The 21,597-nt window shown below is 44.1% G+C and overlaps 1 protein-coding gene across 1 annotated transcript; it reads right to left on the bottom strand.

The window, feature by feature from the left end:
- Positions 1-9,499: 9,499 nt before the first annotated feature.
- Positions 9,500-20,366, bottom strand: GMFB (glia maturation factor beta). Its single transcript, XM_069018613.1, has 7 exons — positions 20,286-20,366; positions 17,675-17,771; positions 17,228-17,277; positions 16,237-16,286; positions 15,131-15,213; positions 13,791-13,864; positions 9,500-11,442 (listed from the first exon to the last, which is right to left on the bottom strand). Exons 1-7 carry the CDS (start codon positions 20,286-20,288, stop codon positions 11,371-11,373), a joined length of 429 nt encoding a protein of 142 aa, XP_068874714.1. The 5' UTR covers positions 20,289-20,366; the 3' UTR covers positions 9,500-11,370.
- Positions 20,367-21,597: the final 1,231 nt, after the last annotated feature.

Raw genomic sequence — 21,597 nt, 5'->3', positions numbered from 1 at the left:
ATGGGTGCAGAGATCCTCTCATACCTTGGGGCTGGGGAATGCTGGTTTTCCACTGCAGTTTGATCCATTCAAGGTAGATACTTCTGTATTTGATGATTTCTTGTACATCAAAATGTTGTGCAACAGGGATGTGCAGTATCAGAAGTAAAAAGGTGTGTCAGCCACATACCTGCATTTGCAATTAATCCCGGTTCTGCCTCAAGGAATGCAGCATTTTATTCCCTCGGGTGCTGGCATACCATTCAACTGCAATTACCCTGTCAGGAAATGCAGAAGCAGCTGTAATCTTGCACAACAGAGATTTGTTGTATCATAGGATTGGTTTCTTGTATCATAGATTGGTTTTTTTAAGATAACACAAAAGGAAGTGAAAAGCAAAGTCTGTAGAAAAAGAGTCTAATTAATTCTTATTTCACATTCATTTGGGATCTCAAATCAAACAATGACTGGGTATTTTCTCTGATTAAACTTTGTAAACAATGTCAGGAAGGCACAGAGGAGCTCTGGAGATGGCCCACAGCTCTTAATGCACTTTCCCGTTAGTCTGGACACACCGAGTTTAATCCTGATTGGAATCCCCAGGGAAAATGTCAGTGTCTGTTCACTTCATCTTAAATCCCTCTCAAGTACTTGTCCTTATTGGAAAACATCCATATAATCAGTCATAATTCAGTGTGTTACAGGCTGTTCATGAGGAAGATTTTGGCAGAGAGCTGTGAGGAAAGATTATGGAGCAATTTCTTTGAATTATCACGGTAGAAATGCACAGGTTAACCACATCCTTCGACATTAAAAACTGTCATTTCAGTTATAGATATCAAGGAGAAATCTAATACAGTTGAACTTGGCAATAAAAATCCCGCTGACTTTAATAGACTTGGCTTACTGGGTTTTCAGGAAAGGAAAACTGAATATTTATCTACAGTTTAAGGGGCTCATAAAAAGGAGGAGGAGGGACTTTTTATACAGGCAGGGACAGGACAAGGAGGAATGGCTTCATATTGATAGAGGGCAGGGTTAGATGGGATATTGGGAAGAAATCCTTCCTGTGAGGGTGGTGAAGCCCTGGCACAGAGAAGGTGTGGCTGCCCCTGGATCCTGGAAGTGTCCAAGGCCAGGCTGGATGGGGCTTGGAGAAACCTGGGATAGTGGAAGGTGTCCCTGCCATGGCAAGGGGTGGAATGAGATTATCTTTAAGGACCTTTCCAAACCAAACCATCCTGTGATTCTGTGAATTTAGCAGAGACTGTCTGAGTATCTGTAACAGAGTCCAGCCAAGGTCACATTCCTGCACACCTGTAAATACACATCAGGAGCAGCAAGAGCACAGAACTCACCCACTTACCTCCTTCATCCACTAACAGACATTGGTTCAGTCTTTGATCAGCAGCATGAACAGATCCCTGCACTTGTAAGTGCCCCAACTCCCCTTCCACACCAGCAAATACCCTTTCCTGTTGCACTAATTAACTCACCTCCAGAATCCTTGCTTAGGCTCTCCCATTTAGTAGTGATCACATAAACAAATTAACATTATAAATTCCATTGCACATGAAAGCCAGTCTCAAGAGAAACAATCACATTTAAAATCCAATTTCAAAACACAGGCTCTGCCAGGCATCTCACCACGACTCGTTACAGAATCCCCCCGTGGCCTCAATCCCTCCAACATTCATGGTCAGATGGCAACAGTTTTCATTTAATAGGCTAAATACTGAATACTCACCCTGTCCTCATAATAACAGGGTTTGTTTTTCTCATGCTGGGTAGTGCTCCAGTTAATGGCTGTCCACACAATTCTGAGTATGATAACAGTGTGTGGACAGAAAAAGGGTTGTATTTTTTTTTTTTTTTAATTTTAATTCATTTCAGGATTTGGCTGCTCATCAACAAAGAGAGGGATTTTCCAAAACATTCTGCATTAGCCTAGCTGTAGCAGTGGTGACTCCAAAAATGTCACCCTTAGTCCTTAGCTCTTAGAATCCCAGAATCACAGAATGGCATGGGTTGGAAGGAACCTCAAAATCATCCAGTTCCACCCCCTGCCATGGGCAGGGACACCTTCCACTGTCCCAGGTTGCTCCAAGCCCCGTCCAGCCTGGCCTGGAACACTTCCAGTGATTAACATCCTTATTGTTTCTGCCCAAAAGGAGGCAAGATACACATAACTTCAGCTTTGTATCAGAAAAAAATAAGCTGTGGAGGGCTCTGACTTTGGTGTTCCTGTTCTCCCACAGACATTCCTTGTGGCCCTGAGTAGGGCATCTTCAGGCCCAATGTGTATTTACACACTTGAATCACACTAAATTGGATTTCAAAAGCCTCCATCCACATCTAAATTCCTTCACAAATCTTGCTTTTGATCTCTCCAGCTACATCTGTATTATCAAATCAGCTCAAAGCTGTACCAGTGCTAGAAATCCACCCCACTGGTTGTTCTTGATATTTAAAGCCCAGCTCCGCTCGGTCCCTGTGTCCACACCAGATCTCCCACCAGCAACCTCAGGCACGGGGAGCTGGGTGGAGTGGCTGCCTCACACTCCACATCCACAGGCCGTGTGGATGAGGGCACAGAGCCAGTACCTCCAAGATTTTAGGACTAAACCACAGGAATGAGGCAGCAGCACTAAAGATGCAGAAGTTTTCTGTAGATGAGAATGGCTTTGTTCACCTCCCAGACAGGGAACGTGGGCTTATATTAAACTGTACTTACAGACCCTGGAATGGGGCCATCCAGGGAAAGAAGGGCTGTTGAGTGGATGCTTCTGTTTTTCTATTCTCTCAGTAATACAGCTATACAATTTGTTTTGTACTCCTGAACCAAACAATTGCACATTCACAGTTGGAGGTAGGGTATAAATATTGTCTCTGGCTGATCCCTTGATCCCGCCGTCCTTGCAGAATTAATCACACTCACAGATCAATCCAGGATTTGTTGCTGGCAGAGCAGATGGCCAGGCAGACTGCAGTTGTGAGCAAGGCGGGCATGTTCTCCTTCCAATTATCAAGCAGCATTTTCCAACAGTAGATATTTAAAATTAGACATTATTTTAAAGAAATGCTAGATCTCTCTTGTTCCTTCTTCAGCTCCATGGGGACAATGACCCCTGATTTTTGCTCCAGTTCCATCCTCTAAAGCTCAGTGAAAGTACAAGATGGCTGGTGCCCCTTTCCCTTTCAACTGAATGTTTTCTGCCCCATTTTCTTCTGCTGTCTTCCAGTTTTCCCCAGAAACGAGGTGACAACACCAGCTGCTGTTTGGCACAAGGATTTCAAGGGTGCATTATATTAATTGCTGAGCTGAGGGCTGCAGGAAAGGGAAGAGGAGCTCCATTCATGGGGCTCATGGCACAGAACAGCAGGAACGGGGTAACAGTGTGTGCCTTTCAAAAGGCCTGTATGGGACTTCCCATCCCAGGAGTAAATTTGCCGTGAAAGACAGACGTGCTGTTTTCCCAGTGTTTACATCTGTTCTGCATTCAGAGTCCCTCTGGATGATAATTGCTCCTGTCTCCCCTCTGTCCCCTGCTGAGGAGCTGTGAGAGCTGTCAGGGGAGTTTCAGCTGAGCTCCATCACGTTCTGTAGGAGACACCTCACACTGCTCCAGAGGTGAACAGGGCTAACCCAGAGTGTGTTTGCAGTCCTTGAAAGAATGAAACATGACAGGACAGTCTGGAGGAGACGATCCCCCTGCAGTGGGACACAATGGGCCACTCTGATTAACCACATCTATGCAAATGCATTGAAGTCATCCCCTTCACTTCATGGCTAGAGAAAAGACAGGGAGGTTAGACAGACCTCAGCGAGGCTGCCCAGGATGCTGCCCATACACACAGCATCAGACAGTCCATTATCCACGCAGGATCATAGCATCTTAACAGCACCCAAAGGAACAGCAGATAGGGAAAAAAGCCTACAAGACCTGGGAGGGGAACAGTGCCCAAGTTTACAATGATGTGAACTTAGAATCATGGAATCCCAGAATGGTTTGGGTTTAAAGGGACCTTAAAGATCATCTGGTTCCAATCCCCCTGCCCTAGGCAGAAACATCTTCCACTATCCCAGGTTGCTCCAAGCCCTGTCTAACCTGGCTTTAAACACTTCCAGGGATGGGGCAGCCACAGCTTCTCTGGATAATCTGTGCCAGGGCCTTACCCCCCTCAGAGTCAAAAATTTCTTTCAGGTATTCAATCTAAACCTACTCTTTCAGTTTGAAGCCATTCCCCCTTGTCCTGGTACTCCAGGCCCCTGTAAATATTCTCTCTCCGTCTTTCTTGTAGGCTCCTTTCAGGTGCTGGAAGCCTTCTCTTCTCCAGGCTGAACAATCCCAATTCTGTCAGTCTTTTGTCACAGCAGAGGTGCTCTATCTCTCTGATCAACTTGGTGGCCTCCTGTGGACTCGCCCCAACAGGTCGATGACATGCCAGCAGTGTCCAAACCACCACTAGAGAATATTCACTGTTTAGTATTTCACCCTTTGCTGCTTCCCACAAAATGAAAATTCGGTGTTAATAAAAAACTTCAGGTATGCAACTGCTCGGCCTTATGCTCAACCTTTCAATATCCAAACCTGCCAGATACAAATGTGTATTAATTGGAAAAATTAAAAGCTAAAGCCAGGCACTGTATTTAGAACTGTATTTATTAAAAAAATTCTAGAATTGACATTTCTAATGCCTTGAACACGGAACAAACCAAGCCAGTCCACTCCCTTACTCTGCAGCTCAAGAGAGGATGCCAATTCCCCAAGATGTTGATCCCAGATACGTATTTTTAGAACTACAATTCCTTTTCCCTGCTATGCTGTAGGAACCTATACACCTGCATGTCTGGCAGTTCAAGGCTGCTCTTCAAGAACACCAGAGCTGCCTCTCAGATCCCAGAAAAATTCTCTCTTCCCCAGTAGTTATAATTTAAACTGTGTGCTCAGACCAGCCTCAAGGTCAGCTCAGCACCCACGACCAATTCCCTGGGCTCAGTTCCCTTCTGGAGGAGGTGGGAACAAATGACATCATCTCCACAGCTCTTCCTTTGCTGCCAGAGAGAAGCAGTTACCTGCCCTAAGGGAAGCCCCTGCAGAGAATGTAACCAAACTGGAGTTACATGTGTAGAAGCCAAATCCAAGCTCTCCAGCATTTATAAGCCCCTCTGTGCAGGCTTTCCCACAGGAAGCTGAGCTTAAGTTTTTTAGACCTTGTAGTACATCACCAAAACTGCAGCTGACACTGATGCCATGATGATTTTTGCCTTTTCTTTTAAACCCCTTTTATACCTTTTTACAACTTCTGTATTCTTAATGTTTTTTGCCTACATTCTTAGACTTATTTGTTCAGCTAGGAGACTCAACATTTTAGAAGCTTCATAGCTGGGGATCAGTGTGCCCCAGAGCCCAAGGTCCTCTCCAGAACACATTCTGTAAACCAAGATAGAACCATCCAGGGGAAGGCTCCTTGGGGAGGGGGGCTCATTCGAGCCTCTCATTGGGGAATCTGTGATAGATCTGCTAATTAGTAAGACCTATAATGTTATACCAGATCTTTTGGGGGTGGGCATTGCAGTGGGCACTGAGGTGCATTCGACCTGGATGTGTGCACCTAAGGATCCTTAAAATAAATACCAAGGTAAAATCCCTTTTTCCCTTCTAACCGTGTTTGACTCTTGATTTTAAGACCAGGAAAAGGCATCAACACAACTGTGCCAACTAACAAGTGCAGGGGATGACCCACCTGCCACATCTTCAGTTTTGTTCCAAGGGGTGAGGCCCACCTTAAATCCTCACCCCTGCCATACAGGAGCGCAGCTGAACAAATTCCAACCACTCTTACACCCAAGGAGCACCTCATGTCCTTCCCATAGCCCCACCAGCCCTCCCTCTCAAGGCTGTTTAGTATCCATTCTGCCTCTCCATGGCACCGTATCAGAATCTCACCTGCCTGTGCTTGGCTTCCCCCCCTCACCCGCACCTAAACAAGTTGCACCAAAAGGAAGTTGCAGGAACTTCACCAGTGAGGAGCAGGTGAGGAGCTTGGGGGAGCCAGCTTGTATTCCAATCAATCCCATAAGCCATGGAACAGTAGGCACAGGCATACTCACACACTCTGTCACACACAGACAGCGACTGCCCCAGCTTCCATCCCCAGAAGTGTTCCAGGCCAGATTGGACAGGGCTTGGAGAAACCTGGGCTAGTGGCAGGTGTCCCTGCCCATGGCAGGGGTGGAACTGGATAGTATTTAAGGTCCCTTCCAACCCAAACCACCCTATGATTCCTCTTCCAGCTCCTCTAGAACAAACTACAGCTCTCCTCCGTATTACTCCCAGACACCCTGCCAAGCCATGGGATCTCCTTAGCAAACTCCCAGCCCTGTGCAAGCCATCTCTTCACACACCTTGGAAGGGAAAGCACCAGCTGTGAGATACTCAGGCTGCAGGTACACTGCAGGCTTGTCCTGCTGTGCAGAGATTTCCCATTTTGATTCCTACTCCCTCTCTTGCTTTGATTTTAATTACCACTCAACTGACCTTTCCACCATAACTATTAGAAGCCAATGACCTTTCCTGAATGGAAGCAGCTGCCCTTCACTTCATATCCCTGGATCTCCTGGCAATTTCCTTTATTCTGCTGTTGTTTTTACCACCTGTGATAGGGCAGTACCAATAAAATACTGCCCGTTTCCTAGTGAAGCACACTCAGTGACCAGCAGAGAATGCCAAAGGACCCCACAGGTGACCCTCTCCCATGGGAGAGTATTTATTCCTTTTTTTTAATCTCCTTTTCTGGAGAACCGTTCTTCTCTCACAGCAGCTTTTACTTCCCCGAGCTTTTGGCAACAGATTTTGCCATCCCAGTGACAGAGATGCCATTGAGGAGCCAGATGTGCTGAAGCAGCTGTGCCTTTTCTCCTTCACAGAGTTCTCTCACCTGGGAGCAAAGGGGTTTATTTCTATCATGTCTAATCTGTGGCCTATTAATGCTGTTCTTCAGTGTTGGCAGAAACAATCTATGTCAGGTGCTGAAGCTGAATTCCTTGCATTATAGTTGGCAGGTTTTTCAACAATAGAAGAATCAAAATCTCCAAAGATCATGACAGCATGAAACAGCAAGAAGGCAGAAAAGGAGTGCTTAGATCAAATTAATGCAGTGGTCTCTTGGGCAGGAGATGAGCCAACAGCTGTGGGAAGGTAAAAGTACCAGGTTCCTCTGTCTCCTTGACAGCTACTCTGACCCTGTTCAGGGGGCACCTGCTCTCTGTATTGTATTCCACAGCTCCAGGTTCTGCCAGGAGCCTCGGCCTCATGGAAGAGGTGGAACAGGGAATTTTATGCGACACTCGACTGACATCGAGCCCCACGCTGCCTTGCACCTCACCTGGAGGCAGTGGGAGGTCTGTGACACAAAGGTGCAAAGCAGCAGAGCACAGGAGTTCCCTGCAGTGTTCCAGCAGCTCCTCTCCTCCCCATCAGACAGATGGAAACAGGAATTATTTTAGGTAGAACAGCAAATGAGGGAGCACTCAATACTGATGATAGGGTACAAGTCCAAAGCAAACTCCAGGAAGCTGAGGAGGAAGGTCATACCAAGCAGTACCAGATTTTCCCTATCAGACAGGAACCCCTTTGCAATTAAAACAGGGCAGCACAACCTCTTAATGAAACATTTTATTTAAACCAATACAAGCACCATGCTTAGCAAAAAAAGATTTGGTTTAAAGTAAACATGCAATGTGAAGTAGCAGAGACTTAACAGCATATGGAAATTGTACTGGTTACTGGTATTTTCATGGAACTGCCAAATTCTCAAATCTGGCCGTGAACCTCTCAAACCTTTTAAGATGAGTCTGAACCACAGAACAAACACAAGAGTTTCACTGAGCCCCTTCTCATGTCCCACCACGGCTCCATTTCACAGTCACTACATGTATGTATAAAAAAGAAGTTGCATGATATTTATTTTTGGAATGCACTGAAGTAAGGAATTTAATTCTCTTGCTTCTGCCTGTTTGAGTCAGACCTCTGTCATCAGTTTAACATAGTTTCTGGACCAGCTATTTTACAGTTAAAGATACAAAAATGGAATTCTGGTACAAATGCAAAAGATGCTCCTTTGGAGAAGTGAAAAAGGTGTCAACACCTGCATTATTGCCTCCTTTAATAGATCAGAACAGTATTCATGATACTAGAAATACACTTAAACCATCAAATACCAGCATTTACATTTTTTGTTAAAAATATTCAAAACACTACAAGTCTATTTCATGGGCTGACATGCAAACTCATGCTTTAATTCAGCTTACCATCAATGAATAGGATTACAAGACCTGTATCCCAGCCATCTAGTCAATATTTAAAGCAAACCTGATTAATTGTGCCAGAAGTCTCCCTTGGAGAGACCTCTAACTCCAGACCAGGGATTTTATGGCCAACTTACTAACTCCTGAAAAATAGGAGCTCCCAATGGAAAATGCTGACTCTCAGACCGTTAGCTACAAAGGCTCCCCTAGGTTAATTTCTGTTGTCCTTTAGAGTCTCTCTTTAGAGGTCTGAAAATTCAAGAGAAATGTGTGATTACAGATGGGCAACTCACCAGCAAAGCCCAGCTGGAACATACTGGCCTGAACGTGGACTCATCTGCCTCCCACTGAGCCTAGGGGGGCAGCAGCACAGAACACACAGTTCTACAGATAAGGTGGGAAAGGATGTTATGAAAACAAGGATTATTTGTGCAGGAAAGACCTGGACATAACGATGTCTTTGTTTAATCAAGTGTTAGCACTACCTGCATCTCAAGAGCCCAGGACAATTAGCAGCAGCCAGTTGTGTCAAAACACTGCATTAAGACCAAGGAGAACACAAACAAGGCTGGAACAGCAAACACCCTCTGCACACACGTCCTCCCAGTACCTGCAGCTGCTTCCACAGCTCAGCCAGGGGAGGGAGGAACAGCTGCCAGGCAGGGCTGGCTCAAGAGTCATACTGGTGGGCTGAGCAGCATCAACAGCACACTCTCATGAGGATCTGTTTGCTTCCTGCAAGGCTGGAGGGGCAGCACCCAAGGCAGAAAGTGCTTAAGTGAGGCACGAGAGCATGTGAAGTGGAAGAACTCAGCTGAAGATTCAGCTGCAAGGAGCAATGTTTCCTTGGCAGAAGGCGGAGCAATCCAGAGATGAAAGGTCAAGTTCAGTCATTTCATGCAGCAGCTCCTCCTTTCCCTCCTGACACAGGCCTCTTGTAGAGTTATTTTTGTGCAGACCTGTGCAGGCAGCAGTTGGCTGCTGGCAGCCCACCAGTGTACAAAGTACAACAGACACGATTAATCCAGTTTTTCCCCACTGCAAATCAAGCTGAACATTCCAAGCAGCAGCTTCCCTCTTGCTCACACTGTACTTTGACATGCCTCACCTTTAGTACAGTCCCAAAAAAACCTCAAAAGAGATTCTAGCTGTTTCCAGACTGATGCTTGGAATGACACTATCCTTTAAGCCAAAGTCTTATTTATACAATGTGTGTCACAAAAGACATTGTTTTTATTGATCTGCAGTACAGAATGATCAAGCAACAGTTTCATAATCAACATTTTTTCATCCAGGGAAATGAAATTGTTTTTCCAGTTCAGTATGTTAACACAGAAATTTAATTACAAGCGCTTCTTTCCCACACCAAAAGATCGATTTAATTGGATCATTCCAACACGTATTTGGAAAAGCTCCTCTCAAGTCAGATTTATATACAAATAAATGAGCAATAACATCAAACTAAGAAGAGATTTGCCAACACTGAGGACCTTTGCAAATAAATTCCTTGTGATCTTGCAGGAATTAGTGTTTTAACACTAACACAGCCTACGTTGACAAATGAAAAATAACCCCACTTTCAGCAAAGGTTTCACAGCATGAAATACTGGCCTCCAAATTTAACACTGCATTCCTTCCCAGCGAGCAGATTGGTTGGGGCAGCCGTATTTTAAGGTATGTTATCAACAGGAAGCTGCTCTTACGCAGACACTTGTTCAGTAGCACAACAAACACCCACGAGCAAGACAGGGAGAGACTGTCCCGTGAGTGCTCCTCCTGCCACGGCACGGGCTGAACGTGTCCCACATCACACAACTACTCTATTCAATATAAAACAGACCTGTAAAAAGACTGGTCATTTATAAAAGTTAAATACTATTTTCACATTAGATTTGCTGTTTCGAAGAGATGAACCGTTAAGTAGATGAAAATCAAATGATCACTTATGCAAAAGCTTCATCTGGAATGTAATTTTGACCAAAAAGCCGTTAAGAAAGTTAGAGATTGTAATTAAAGTACTCAAAAGCTATGTGTGGCCAAGTCTTGTAACAAAAAACTTTTATAAATTGTTCATTATCATGAAAAGCTTTAACCTCCTGACTCCTACAAATGGAGCAGATGATTGGAATTTCAAAGAAAATGAGGTTGGCTTTTTGTTTTAACAGATGTCAACTGCAGCACGAGGCACTAGGAACAAATATTACTTGGATTCTTTAACAAAGTTTTTACCAAATTTGTAAGAAGTGGCAGTGTAAAATTCTCAAGTCCTATTAAAGCTAACAAATGAAAGGCACACAGTATCACCAGGTGTTTAGATAACAGGAAATGAGCAGAGGTAAACTTCTCAACAGTGTCAGAATAGAGATGCAAGAAGAAATCTGGTACAAGAGGAACCAGAGTTGTAGTTCAGCCCTTAGTTATCAGATAGTTCCTGTGAAACTGTATTAGCATGAGAACTGGACAGTCAAAGCTTTGCCCTGAAATTTAGAAAGATTGACTCAGGCAACTGAGGAATTACTGGAATGACAAAAATTAGTTCCAAGAATTTGAGACAGTTCACATGGACTCGATGGAAAGATAAATGGATGGATTTGCTGTACAAGGATTTTGATTTATAATACCAAACAAATGCTTCCAGGGAGTAGCTTTCAAAACTGAGAAGACATTAAGTCAAAAAATCTGGTAAGTAAGTGACAGTACACAAATTCTGCATAAAAACAGCTAATGTGTGTCATAAAGATGTGTTTGTAGCTCAGAAAAAGTTAGCCAGCTTCCAAATGATGTTTGTACACAGTTACAAATCCAGAACTGAACTATTTTAGTTACAGAAATATTAGTCACAGGAGTGCAAAAGGAGTCCCTGCAGAGGAGTATTCCCTTTTAGCAGGTACAAATAAGGAAACACCTGCAAAGATTTGTTACTTCAAGGAGACAGACCTGCTATTCTTTGCACAAACTCTGCACAAGAGAGATACTGCAGGAGACAGCTGTGAATACAGTGCATTGCTTGGGTGTAAGTATTCATGTCTGGTTCCAGTATCACAAGGATGGTACATAAATACTTAGAACAGAGGTTTTCCTTAGTGGAAGAAGCCCAGTTTCTCACGCAGCCATTCTTCAGTTAGGTCTTCTGTATTTCTGATTTCGAATACCTAAACAAAATGGCATTGCATCAGTTCCTGAGGTATGGGACTGGAAAGGGAGAAGCACACAAGGCAAGCAGCACCTTTCCACACACGTTGTCTGAGCTGCGATAAACCAGCCACCAACCTACAATTTTCAGGTGCTTTCTTGAAAGCACCAGGTCAGTGGAAAATACACAAGACTAAGTGGCAAAGAACATCACTAACTTAAATAAGAATCTCATAATTTCTGTTTCTAGGCTTCACTCTTGTCCCTTAAGAATATGAGAAAAGCACATGTACTACATTTTAAAATAACCTTGAAGTGGCCCCATCTCACATGCATTATGTCAGCAAGATGGTATTTTGAAGAATACAAATTAATTTAATGTCTAGGTTGATTTAAGCCCGAAGTTCAGCAATTTTGCTCAGTCCAACACACAATTATTTTTTCTTTGAACTGAAATAAATTCGTAATATCCAGTAGCATACTGTTTTACCTGTAAAATATCTCAAAATAAGAAACTTGGGAAAAATACCCCAACAAAATCCTGAAAGCATAGAATGGTTTGGGTTAGAAGGGACCTTAAAGCTCATCTCATTCCAATTCCCCTGCCACGGGCAGGGACACCTTCCACTTTCTCAGGCTGCTCCAAGCACCATCCAACCTGGCCATGAACATTTCCAGGGATGGGGCAGCCACAACATCTCTGGGCAAAACCCCCAAAACAACCTGAAAACAACCCAAAGCTTTGAGAAATCTTAAATAAACCTGTAATGCAGTCTTGAAGCAGAAAACAAGGTCCAAAACAGCAATATACTCTTTACATTCCACCTGGGCAAGTAACTGGCTGGGGTTTGGGGTTTTTTTAAATAGCCTGAAGAGAAACAATGTTAATTCTGCATTGCCCACTGGAGTCCATGAGATGCCCACAGACAGAAGTCAGGTAATTTTACAAATTCATAGGCCTTCAAAATGGAGAAACCCCAAAATTCAGTGTTCCGAGAACAGAACAGCTTAACAGAAGCCAAGCTAATATGCAAGTCACTGGAGACTGATTAGAGAACTCAGCTGAGTCATGTGCAAAAATCACACCAGGAGGAAGTCACAGCATGAGTTAAAATGAAACACAGCTCAGCGAGTGGCAAGAATAAAGCACATTTGAAGAGCAAGCAGGCAACCCCAACTGGAGACAGCCTGTGTTCTCCTGCTTCAGGAGGAAGATGAATGATCATGAACCTCTATACCCAGTCATGGACTTGCATTCAAAAGCCATTCAGGCTGAATTTCTCCATTTCAGAGGTGACAGGAGCTCCAACTGAGCTACTTCCCAGGCTTTCACCTTCTTCTCACCAACCCTTTCTTCTTGCTTACTGTTTTCCAGTAAGCTTGCTTACAGTTCTCAGGCCTCCAAGATGCAGTTTCAACAGATCTAAAAAAAGATTTCTTGGGGCTGTGCTGATTGTTTTTACCACCTTCTGCTTCCTTCCTATTGAGTCCTGTCAACTTGAGGTCTAATTTAAAACAGAGGTGTCTTTTCTTAAAAGGTACAGCTGGAAGAAGCAGAAGTTGGACGAGGCTTGGAGCAACCTGGTCTAGTGGAAGGCGTCTCTGCCCTTGGCAGGGGGTTTGAACGAATGAACATTAAGGTCCCTTCCAACCCAAGCCATTCTATGATTCATAGTTCTCTTACTGGTCCAACAGACATTTTTACTGGGATGTTAAAGGACTCAGCAGGATAAGGAAGACCTAAAGGGAACAGTGCTGTTAGAAGTGCTGAAGTCATTTCACATGGTAGGAAAAACCTGAAGCAGCTACTGACTCTATTAAGCTTTACTGCTTGAGGCTAAAAGGAGTCTAGGTGCCAATTAAGCAAAGATTTCAAAGATCTCCAAAATGAAAAACAGGTGACATTTCTTTTCTAAAATATACATGCAGCTAGGCCTGGTGAATGCAGTGATTTCTTCTGGTGCCAGTACTGGAAGAACCCAACAGAGGAAGAAATTGTTCATCACTTGGCACATGTTACTTGCTCTGCAGGCTGTTCTGCAAGCATCCAGCCCCAGGAACCAGCTAAACTGATCTGTTCCACACCACACTAAGGCTTCAGTCTATTCTTCCCATCAGTAAATTCCTCCCCCACAGCAAAGATGTCCATCCTACTGAGGGATATTTTTGTTTTAGAGAACACTGTTCCTCCTGGTGTTTTAGGGTATAGAAATCTCCACACATGCTCCTCCTTTAGTCTTCCTAAACCAGACTCTGTTCCCTGTAATCACAAAGTCTGACAAAACCCTTCTTGCCATCAGTTCAAGCAAGACACAACACAACAACCTGCAGTGAAGGGGGAGAGAGTTATTTCAAAAGCCAGTTATACCTTAGTGAGTTCAGCTGTCTGTACAAGCTTATTCTTGCTTCCAGCATACATCATCTGCTGCTCAGGCTTACATCCTGTAGTTATGGGGGGGGGGGGGGGGGAGAGAAGAGGGTTTGTTTCATTATTTTGACTACAACACTTCAAAACTAAGGTTGGGGTTTTTTTTAAAATCCAAACTGAAAGCTAAAGACATTCACAGACAGATTCCCAGGTAACTACAGAAGAATACGCTCAGTAGTTGCTAAACTCTTTTATATACCTAGTTACTCTAGCTCTGAAAAATGAAGGGTAAAACAGCACAATCAGTTTATCTTCTTCCAGGAGATAACAAGGATAATCCAGTAATACCAGCAAGCTACACTAATACAGACCACAGATGGAAGCCCAGGAGCAATTCAGCTCTGTAAGCCCAAACCAAGACCCAGGTTATTTGGCTTCTATTAAAATTACACAGTGCCCTGTGCAGGTGAGTTGATGTTGAGGGTTGCTGTGACACAAGCAGAGCATGCTCTGTACTGCTCTCGGCAAACTTGGGATGATCCAGGATGAGAGTCTGTTTCTCTTGGAACAGTCTGTTCCCCCCCAGCACTTTCACATGCTCAGATCTGGGTTAGGGAGCCCTCTTTCCCTCCTTTTCACCCACAGCTGTGATAGTCCTTTAGACTGTCCCATCACAGCACTGTTTGAGGGGCAGTTGAGTAGAGCATCCTCTACTGCTGCCCACTACATCCAGGCCCCCTGAAAACTCTCCTCTCAAATCTCATCCTAACCCTCTTACAGAGTCCTGTTCCTTTCTTGGGTAGAATGAAAGGAATAGCATTCTAAGACCCTCACAAAGAAATGGGTTCCCATGTTCTTCTGAGATGAGAGGAATTTCTTCCCTCCCAATCACTAATATCTGAATAGCAAGAGACAGGTGAGCAGAATCCCTCAGGAACAGAGGTGGTGTCTCTCTCCACTCATTTCCTGAGCCTTATAGGGTTATGTTTTGAGGATTCCCCAAGATTTGAGCAGTAAACAGGTTAAATTAGGTTAAGCCTCCATAGTAGATGCAGAGTGCTCCAGGCCCTGTCCTTCAGAGGAGGGTGAGCACACTGAGAACAGTCGTGTTTAGGCAGACACCTTTTGGCCAGCTAAGCAGGAAACCAACACTCCAGTTCAGCCTTCAGAAGTGGAAAAGAGAGAATCTCTTCTATCATACATCTTAAGTGTCCTAAATGTGAACCTCAAAGGCAGGAAAACCTTCTTGAGAGCACTAAGCACTCAGTTTTATCTTCCCTAGAAAAGAATATTTCCAAATTTACAACACTCAGTAGCTACCAATCACAATGTTCACTCACCAACTGGACTGGAGAAGATAAAGCACAATGGATAGGAAACTCTTCCATCTTCATGCTGGTACTTGTAACTATACACAATAAATGTTTTTTCTGAGGTTAAAGAAACTAAGAAATCAATTATTTTAGTAGGTTATAATCCTCAGTTATCAGAGCCTGATGCAGGCACAAATAAGTGTTGCATTTTAGATTATGTTTTAATTCAGTAATAATAAACTCATTGCTCTGTTTTCACTTCCACATCTGACTTTCAGAACTGGCCCCACCTCTGTGTGAGGGCTGTCTCTGTAGTAATCTTTCACATCAGAGCTAAAATCACCCTCTCATCGCAAATATTGCTCTCCCAGCTTGGTAAAAATACTTCCCACATCCACCAGTGTGGTTTTGGCTTAATCAAAGTCCAATTCTTTCTTTGCTGACCAAGAACTTCATTGTTTCAGGTGTTTTGCTGAATTTGAACCACAGTTTTAGCCACGACTTCTGTTCTACGGCCTCCCACTGCACTGTGGGCATGAAAGAAAAGATTCAGAATGGCACAGGGAATGGTGCCAGCCGGCTTTTGAAGCTAACAGGACAGGTATTTTCTTCACATATGACTTAAGTACCCCTTTTATTTCAATAGTTAAAGAGTCATTTACTTGACCCTCTTTTGTTCCTTTTTTTTTTCTTTTCAAAACAGGGATTCCTCCCTGGATCATATGCCCAATCCCAGAATCAGTAACTGCAGCAAAACAACAACAGCCACATCCTGAGAAAGTACCAAAACATCCAGAGTTACACAGGCAGATTCCTATATTTAGAAGTAGCCACCAACTGGTACGTTTTACTCACTTCTTTACATTAACAGCAGCGTGGCTTTGCTTTACTTCCCCAAACATTATACAGTCTAAAATGAAATAAAATGTCAGGAAAGGCTTAAATGAGTCACTGTTTCAACAAGTGGAACAACAGTTCAGTGCAGCCTGAGAACTGATCCTTGGGTTATTTCACAAATAAAGGATCAGCAAGATCACACTACAGCAATTATTGGCCTAAAAAGGTGAAGTCCAACATTTTGAACAGCTTCCAGGAGTGAGTAAGTCCAAATGGCAGCAGCATAAGAAGGATATCGAGGTTGTCTCTCGGGCAGCTCATCCTTTAGCTCATCGGGAGAAATACCCTGGTGACATTAAACACAAGCAATATTTGAGCAAGTACCTTGCACTGGAAGGTTAAAGCAGAATAATGGGCAGTGAAACACCTGTAAGGCAGATGTTCGTCTACAGGTGAACTGATAAGGACCTCCCAAATTACTAGAGCAGTTTAGGAAGACTTGTGTGCCAACAGACTCCTATGACTAAACTCAGAATTAATGTTAACATGAATAATCATCCCTATTTTAGGCATAATGAGTTTAGCAAAGATTTTTGGCTCTAGTTGGCTATGCTGGCAGCTACCATGCTTTGCCAACCCTAGTGCTAAACAGAAATAAGCAAGCACACATCATAAAGTCAGTTAAAATCAGCTACACAAATCGAAAGTTTGAAAAATTCACTCCTTCCTCTTTCAGCAAACAAAAAAGAGTCCCCATTACATCTGAGTGTTACTTTAACATCTACATTCTAGGGAACAAGAGCTCTGGTTAATGCTCAAATCCCTGGGAAGGATTTAATTTTGCCCTATGGACCATTAAGAAACACCACACACTGGGCTGACCTTATTTTGCCACCCATCAAATTTAGAGTCTGCAGGGGATTAGCAATCCTGCTTCTAATTGATGGCAGACCAGCTCAGAGGCAAATGTGCAGATCTACGTGGAAACACAGCAGAAATCTCTTCAAAAAGCCAGCAGGTGCCAAAGATGCTTTTTAAATCGTTAAAACAGCTTTAAAATAACCTTTTTTTTTTTTTGGTACAAATAATTAGTCAACTCAATTGCTTCTGCATAGTTTCACTATTAATGGTGCTGTGCTTTACATGCAGAGTGACCATGCATTTAAATAAGCTCATGACCCAAATTAGATTAAGAGTTTGATAACAATTTGAAACTAAGGCAGTACCTTAGAGACAACAATACATTGCAGGCTGAAGATACTCTTATTTACAATTCATTTAACAAACCTCATGCTCCTCATCCAGCACCACCAACTGCTTATCCTTGTCGATTTTCACTATAAATCAAAATAAAACAGATCAATGTTTTTTTCAATTGATTTATACAACGGATGCATGAAGCTTTTTAGCACTCAACAATTACAGTCCTTGTGATTCTGTTTTGCTTCTTCAGTGTATCCCATGACTTCCCAAAATCATTTTACAAACAGTGGTAGACTCTGAGCCATAATTAAATATAAATACTCTGGTAAGAGCAGATGGAGACTTGTATCCTAAGAACAGCATTGTTTTAAGACTGTTAAGATTACAGACAAAACTGGAAGTGCTCAGCTCACAGAACAAACACCCTCCTGACTCATGTTTACCTGTTACAGCAGCAACGTTACACAGGGAAGAAAACAGGTGAGAGAGAGGATTTTCTGACAATTTCTGTCAGGCATGTTTGGAACTTACTTATAATGGCAGCATTGTTGGTCTCTTTGCGAAACCGGAATTTTCTCAGTTTCTCCACCAGGTCTTCAGCAACATCACAAACCACCAGAGATTCGCTCTGCAAAGAGGAAATGGCAGAGAGAAGGGAGAGATAAATCCTTCTAGAAAGTGAAACAGACAAAAAAATCCCTGTGTCACACACATCTGTGCATAAAGCCTACTGACATTGGCCTGCATGCAGCTTATCCAAAGCTTCAGAGCATCACATAAGCCAGAAAAAACATGGGTGAAAGCAAGATTTACAAAAAAACCAAAACACATTAACAGAACCTTTATCTGTTTTAATTTCCCTCTTCTAACTCCTACTTAACTAGGAGTATTTCATTAACTACTCCTGAAGTGGGATCATTCTCAGAGCTCTTAGAAGCAAACTTTACATTTCAGAAGTAGATTTTACACTTCTACACTTAAAAGTAAATTTTACACTTCATTTTCCAGGCCTTGAAATAAGGGAGTCCCTTAGAGTGGCAGCAAATGGGATAAAGTAATTTAAGCATTTAACATAATAGGAGCTACTATTAATATTTAAGAACATCATCCTCGTTTATTTTTACCCACAAAAATATTAATTGAACTTCTGAGATTTACACACACAGAAAGGGTTTCAGACATTTTAACCAAAAAACATGCCGCATTTTCCTCCTGTGCACACCAAGCTCTCAGCAGAGATGCTCAGATACCATATTAGTCACCACAAGGAAGATGAGGAAGGAAGTTATTGTTTCACAAGCAACCATCCAGGTTATCTTCCCTTACACATGCAATTTCTGAACTGCACCAAGCCAAGCATTGCCATTTCCTGAGCAACATTTTATACATACAACCAAGGGGTTCATGCCAGCTTGATAAAGAAGTTACTAAAAATCTGCAGTTTATACTGTATTTGTAAACTCCTATGGCATCGAGACCTTTGTACCAAAGTTAACTGTATTTCAAGGTTTCCTAAAAAATATTCCTCACATAAAAAAAATGTGCAAGATTACCTATCAAAAGCTCTAATAAAGAGCTCTTGCACTGAGACAAATCACTGCTTTTTAATAAGAAGAATGTTACTATTTAAGCCCTCAGTTCTGTCTCCTCGTGTTCAACATTGTGAGATTTCCCTCAAAAAGAGTGGCTCTGCTTCCCCACTTCCAATACCCCGCGTTTGTTGTTGCTCCTGAAAAGATTTCCACCTTGACCAAATTCTGGCACAAAGTCTCATCACACTCTGCTTCCTCTGGACAGCTGGAGAGGAAATCAGGCTCTGCTGTGACAGCACAGCTCAGGTACTGCCTGTGCAGCCTCCCTGATTTTGCTTGTTTACCCTAAATGTCAAAGACTGTTCTTGGCTCCCTCTGATCAACAAGTAGACCCCTCTGATCCAAACAGGTTGAATGCGATGATCTCAGAGGGCTTTTCCAACCTAACTCATTCTGTGAAATATCCCTAATACCCAGTCTCACTCATTCAAGAAAAAAAACCTAAAAAATATTTTAAAAAGTAAACAGAATTCAGGGCTGCATTTCACAGTTGAACTTGTATTTCATATAAAATGTCACTAATACCCACTCTCACTAGCCCAGAAGGAGGTCTCGATTCAAAAACCCAACAGGATTCATGGCTGCATTTCAAAGCTGAGGTTATATTTTATATGAAATGCTCTTTTGTGAAGGAAGCTTTTCTCCCAATCCTCTGGGCTGGCCAGCTTCTCCCTGAAGACAAGCCATGCTCTTGCTCACACCTGTGCAGCTACACAAACACAAATCCCCGAGGGAATCTGAAGGAAAACACTTGGTAACACCAGATTCAGACTGTTTATCGGAGCTAAGCCAGCTCACCGACGCTTGGCTTAACAAAAACTCAGGGAAGCCGAGGCAGGATTGCTGCACAGACACGGACACCCCTTGGACGCTGCTGCTCCCTGGACCCTCCTGCTCAGATACCCCTCGGGACACCCGCTCCCCTCACCATCCGGCTGACAAGTAAACACCCATCTCCCAAATGCGCCTCAAGCACGACTCTCCTTTCACTAGACAGGCACACAGCAAAACAGCCTAAGATTTGATCGAATTTCCTTTGCAACTGCTCCGTCCACAGGAGGGTTCACCTCCCCAAACCTTTACTAAAAGCAGCATGCATGACTCTTCCTTTTCCACAAGCATTTCTTTACCCATTAGCCAATACTAATGCAAAGTACCCCACAGCATTCATCCACCAGTCCATGTTTCTCTTGGTCTGTTCCAACCAGCAATCACAGCTCAAGTCCAAATTCACCACTCGGGTGAATTAGCTCAATAAACAACAATCAGACGTTCTTATTTATAACATTCTTCACTGAATTAGCTCGAAACATTACAAGACAAGCAGCAACCCCGTACGATCAAGCCATCAACCGTTTCACAGACACATAATCAGTTCCTCAGAGGTCAGATCACGCGTTTTTCTGTTGATTATTCCATCATTTCCCTACCGAATCTTTCTGAATCAGTTAACTATGCATTATCTCAGCGGGATGAGCCCCCTCCCGGCCGGATCCCCCCCCCATCCCGCCGGATCCCCCCTGAGGGAGCGGCGCGCGCTCCCCCCTCACCATCTTGGCGCGCGCACCAACCGCCGCCGCTCGCGCGCCGCCGCCGCCGCCGCCGCCTCCTCCTCACTGGGCTGCGCCCTCCCTCACCGCGGCTGCGCGGCGCAAGCCCCGCCCCCTCCTTCGCCCTCCGACCAATCAATGCCGCGCCCTCGGCGTGGGCGGGGCGTCATCACGCGCCTACGGGCAGCGGGGAGGTTCAAGGCCGCCGTGGGCGGGAAAGCGCAGGGTCACGTGATCGCGCAGCACCACGCCCCTCCCCCTTGCCGTGCCGCCCCGGCCCCGCCCCGCCCCGTTGCCATGGCAACTCGCGGGCTCAGCCCCAGGCGCCATTTCGCTCTGAGGGGATCTAGGGGAGCGGGGGAGGGATAGGGCGGGTTCAGCTTCACAGCCCTTAATAGGCATTAAAAAGGTCAAGGACTGAAGGTTTAAACGCTGAAATTGGAACGTGAGGCGAATCAGAAGTTGTGCTGCTCGCAGTGCTTTTTGTGTGTAAGTGGAGTGTAATTCTGGGAGTCAGGCAGGGTCTGGAGCTCACAAGTCAATTGGACCAGCCAGAGCTGGGCACACACTGCTTTTCTTTAATGGGGCCTTGGTGTGAGGCTGTCCTGATGCTGGAGTGAATATCTGGTCTTTTCCATGCCATTCACAATTTTAGGTGCTGTTAGAGCAGAGAAAAATGCAGTTTCAGTCATTCCGTAAAGGATTTAAGAATATAATTGCTTTCCTCACTCAGAATGAAAGTACAGATGCAGCCTTCACATCTCAGACACAACTTCTAGTGAATTATACTAATGATTTAAACACCAAACTTGTAAGATAAAACTGCAGATTTTAACCAAGGGCTTCAGCAAACACCACAGAAATGCGAGATTGCTGAGCAGCTACTGAAGCCTCACACAAAATCACAGACTACCCTGAGGTGGAAGGGACCCATGGGGATCATCAAGCCCAACTCCTGGCCCTGCACAGGGAAACCCAAAAAATCCCACACTGTGGCTGAGAGCATTAACCAAACGCTCATTGAGATCTGTCAGCCTTGGGGCTGTGACTATTCCCTCAGGGGCCTGTTCAGTGCCTGACCATCCTCTGGGGCAAGAACCTCCTCCTGATATCTCACCTAATAACAGAATCACAGTCTGGTTTGGGTTGGAATGCATCCCAAAGATCATCCAGTTCTTACCCCAAGTTCCTGCCATGGGCTGGAACACCTTCCACTAGACCAGGATGCTCCAAATCCCAACCAACCTGGCCTCCAACACTTGCAGGAGATGGGGCAGCCACAGCTTCTCTGGGCAACCTGTGCCAGGGCCTC

This window comes from Aphelocoma coerulescens, chromosome 5, assembly GCF_041296385.1.
Source record: "Aphelocoma coerulescens isolate FSJ_1873_10779 chromosome 5, UR_Acoe_1.0, whole genome shotgun sequence".
Classification (NCBI taxonomy): domain Eukaryota; kingdom Metazoa; phylum Chordata; class Aves; order Passeriformes; family Corvidae; genus Aphelocoma; species Aphelocoma coerulescens.
This window is presented reverse-complemented; position numbering and strand designations above follow the sequence as displayed.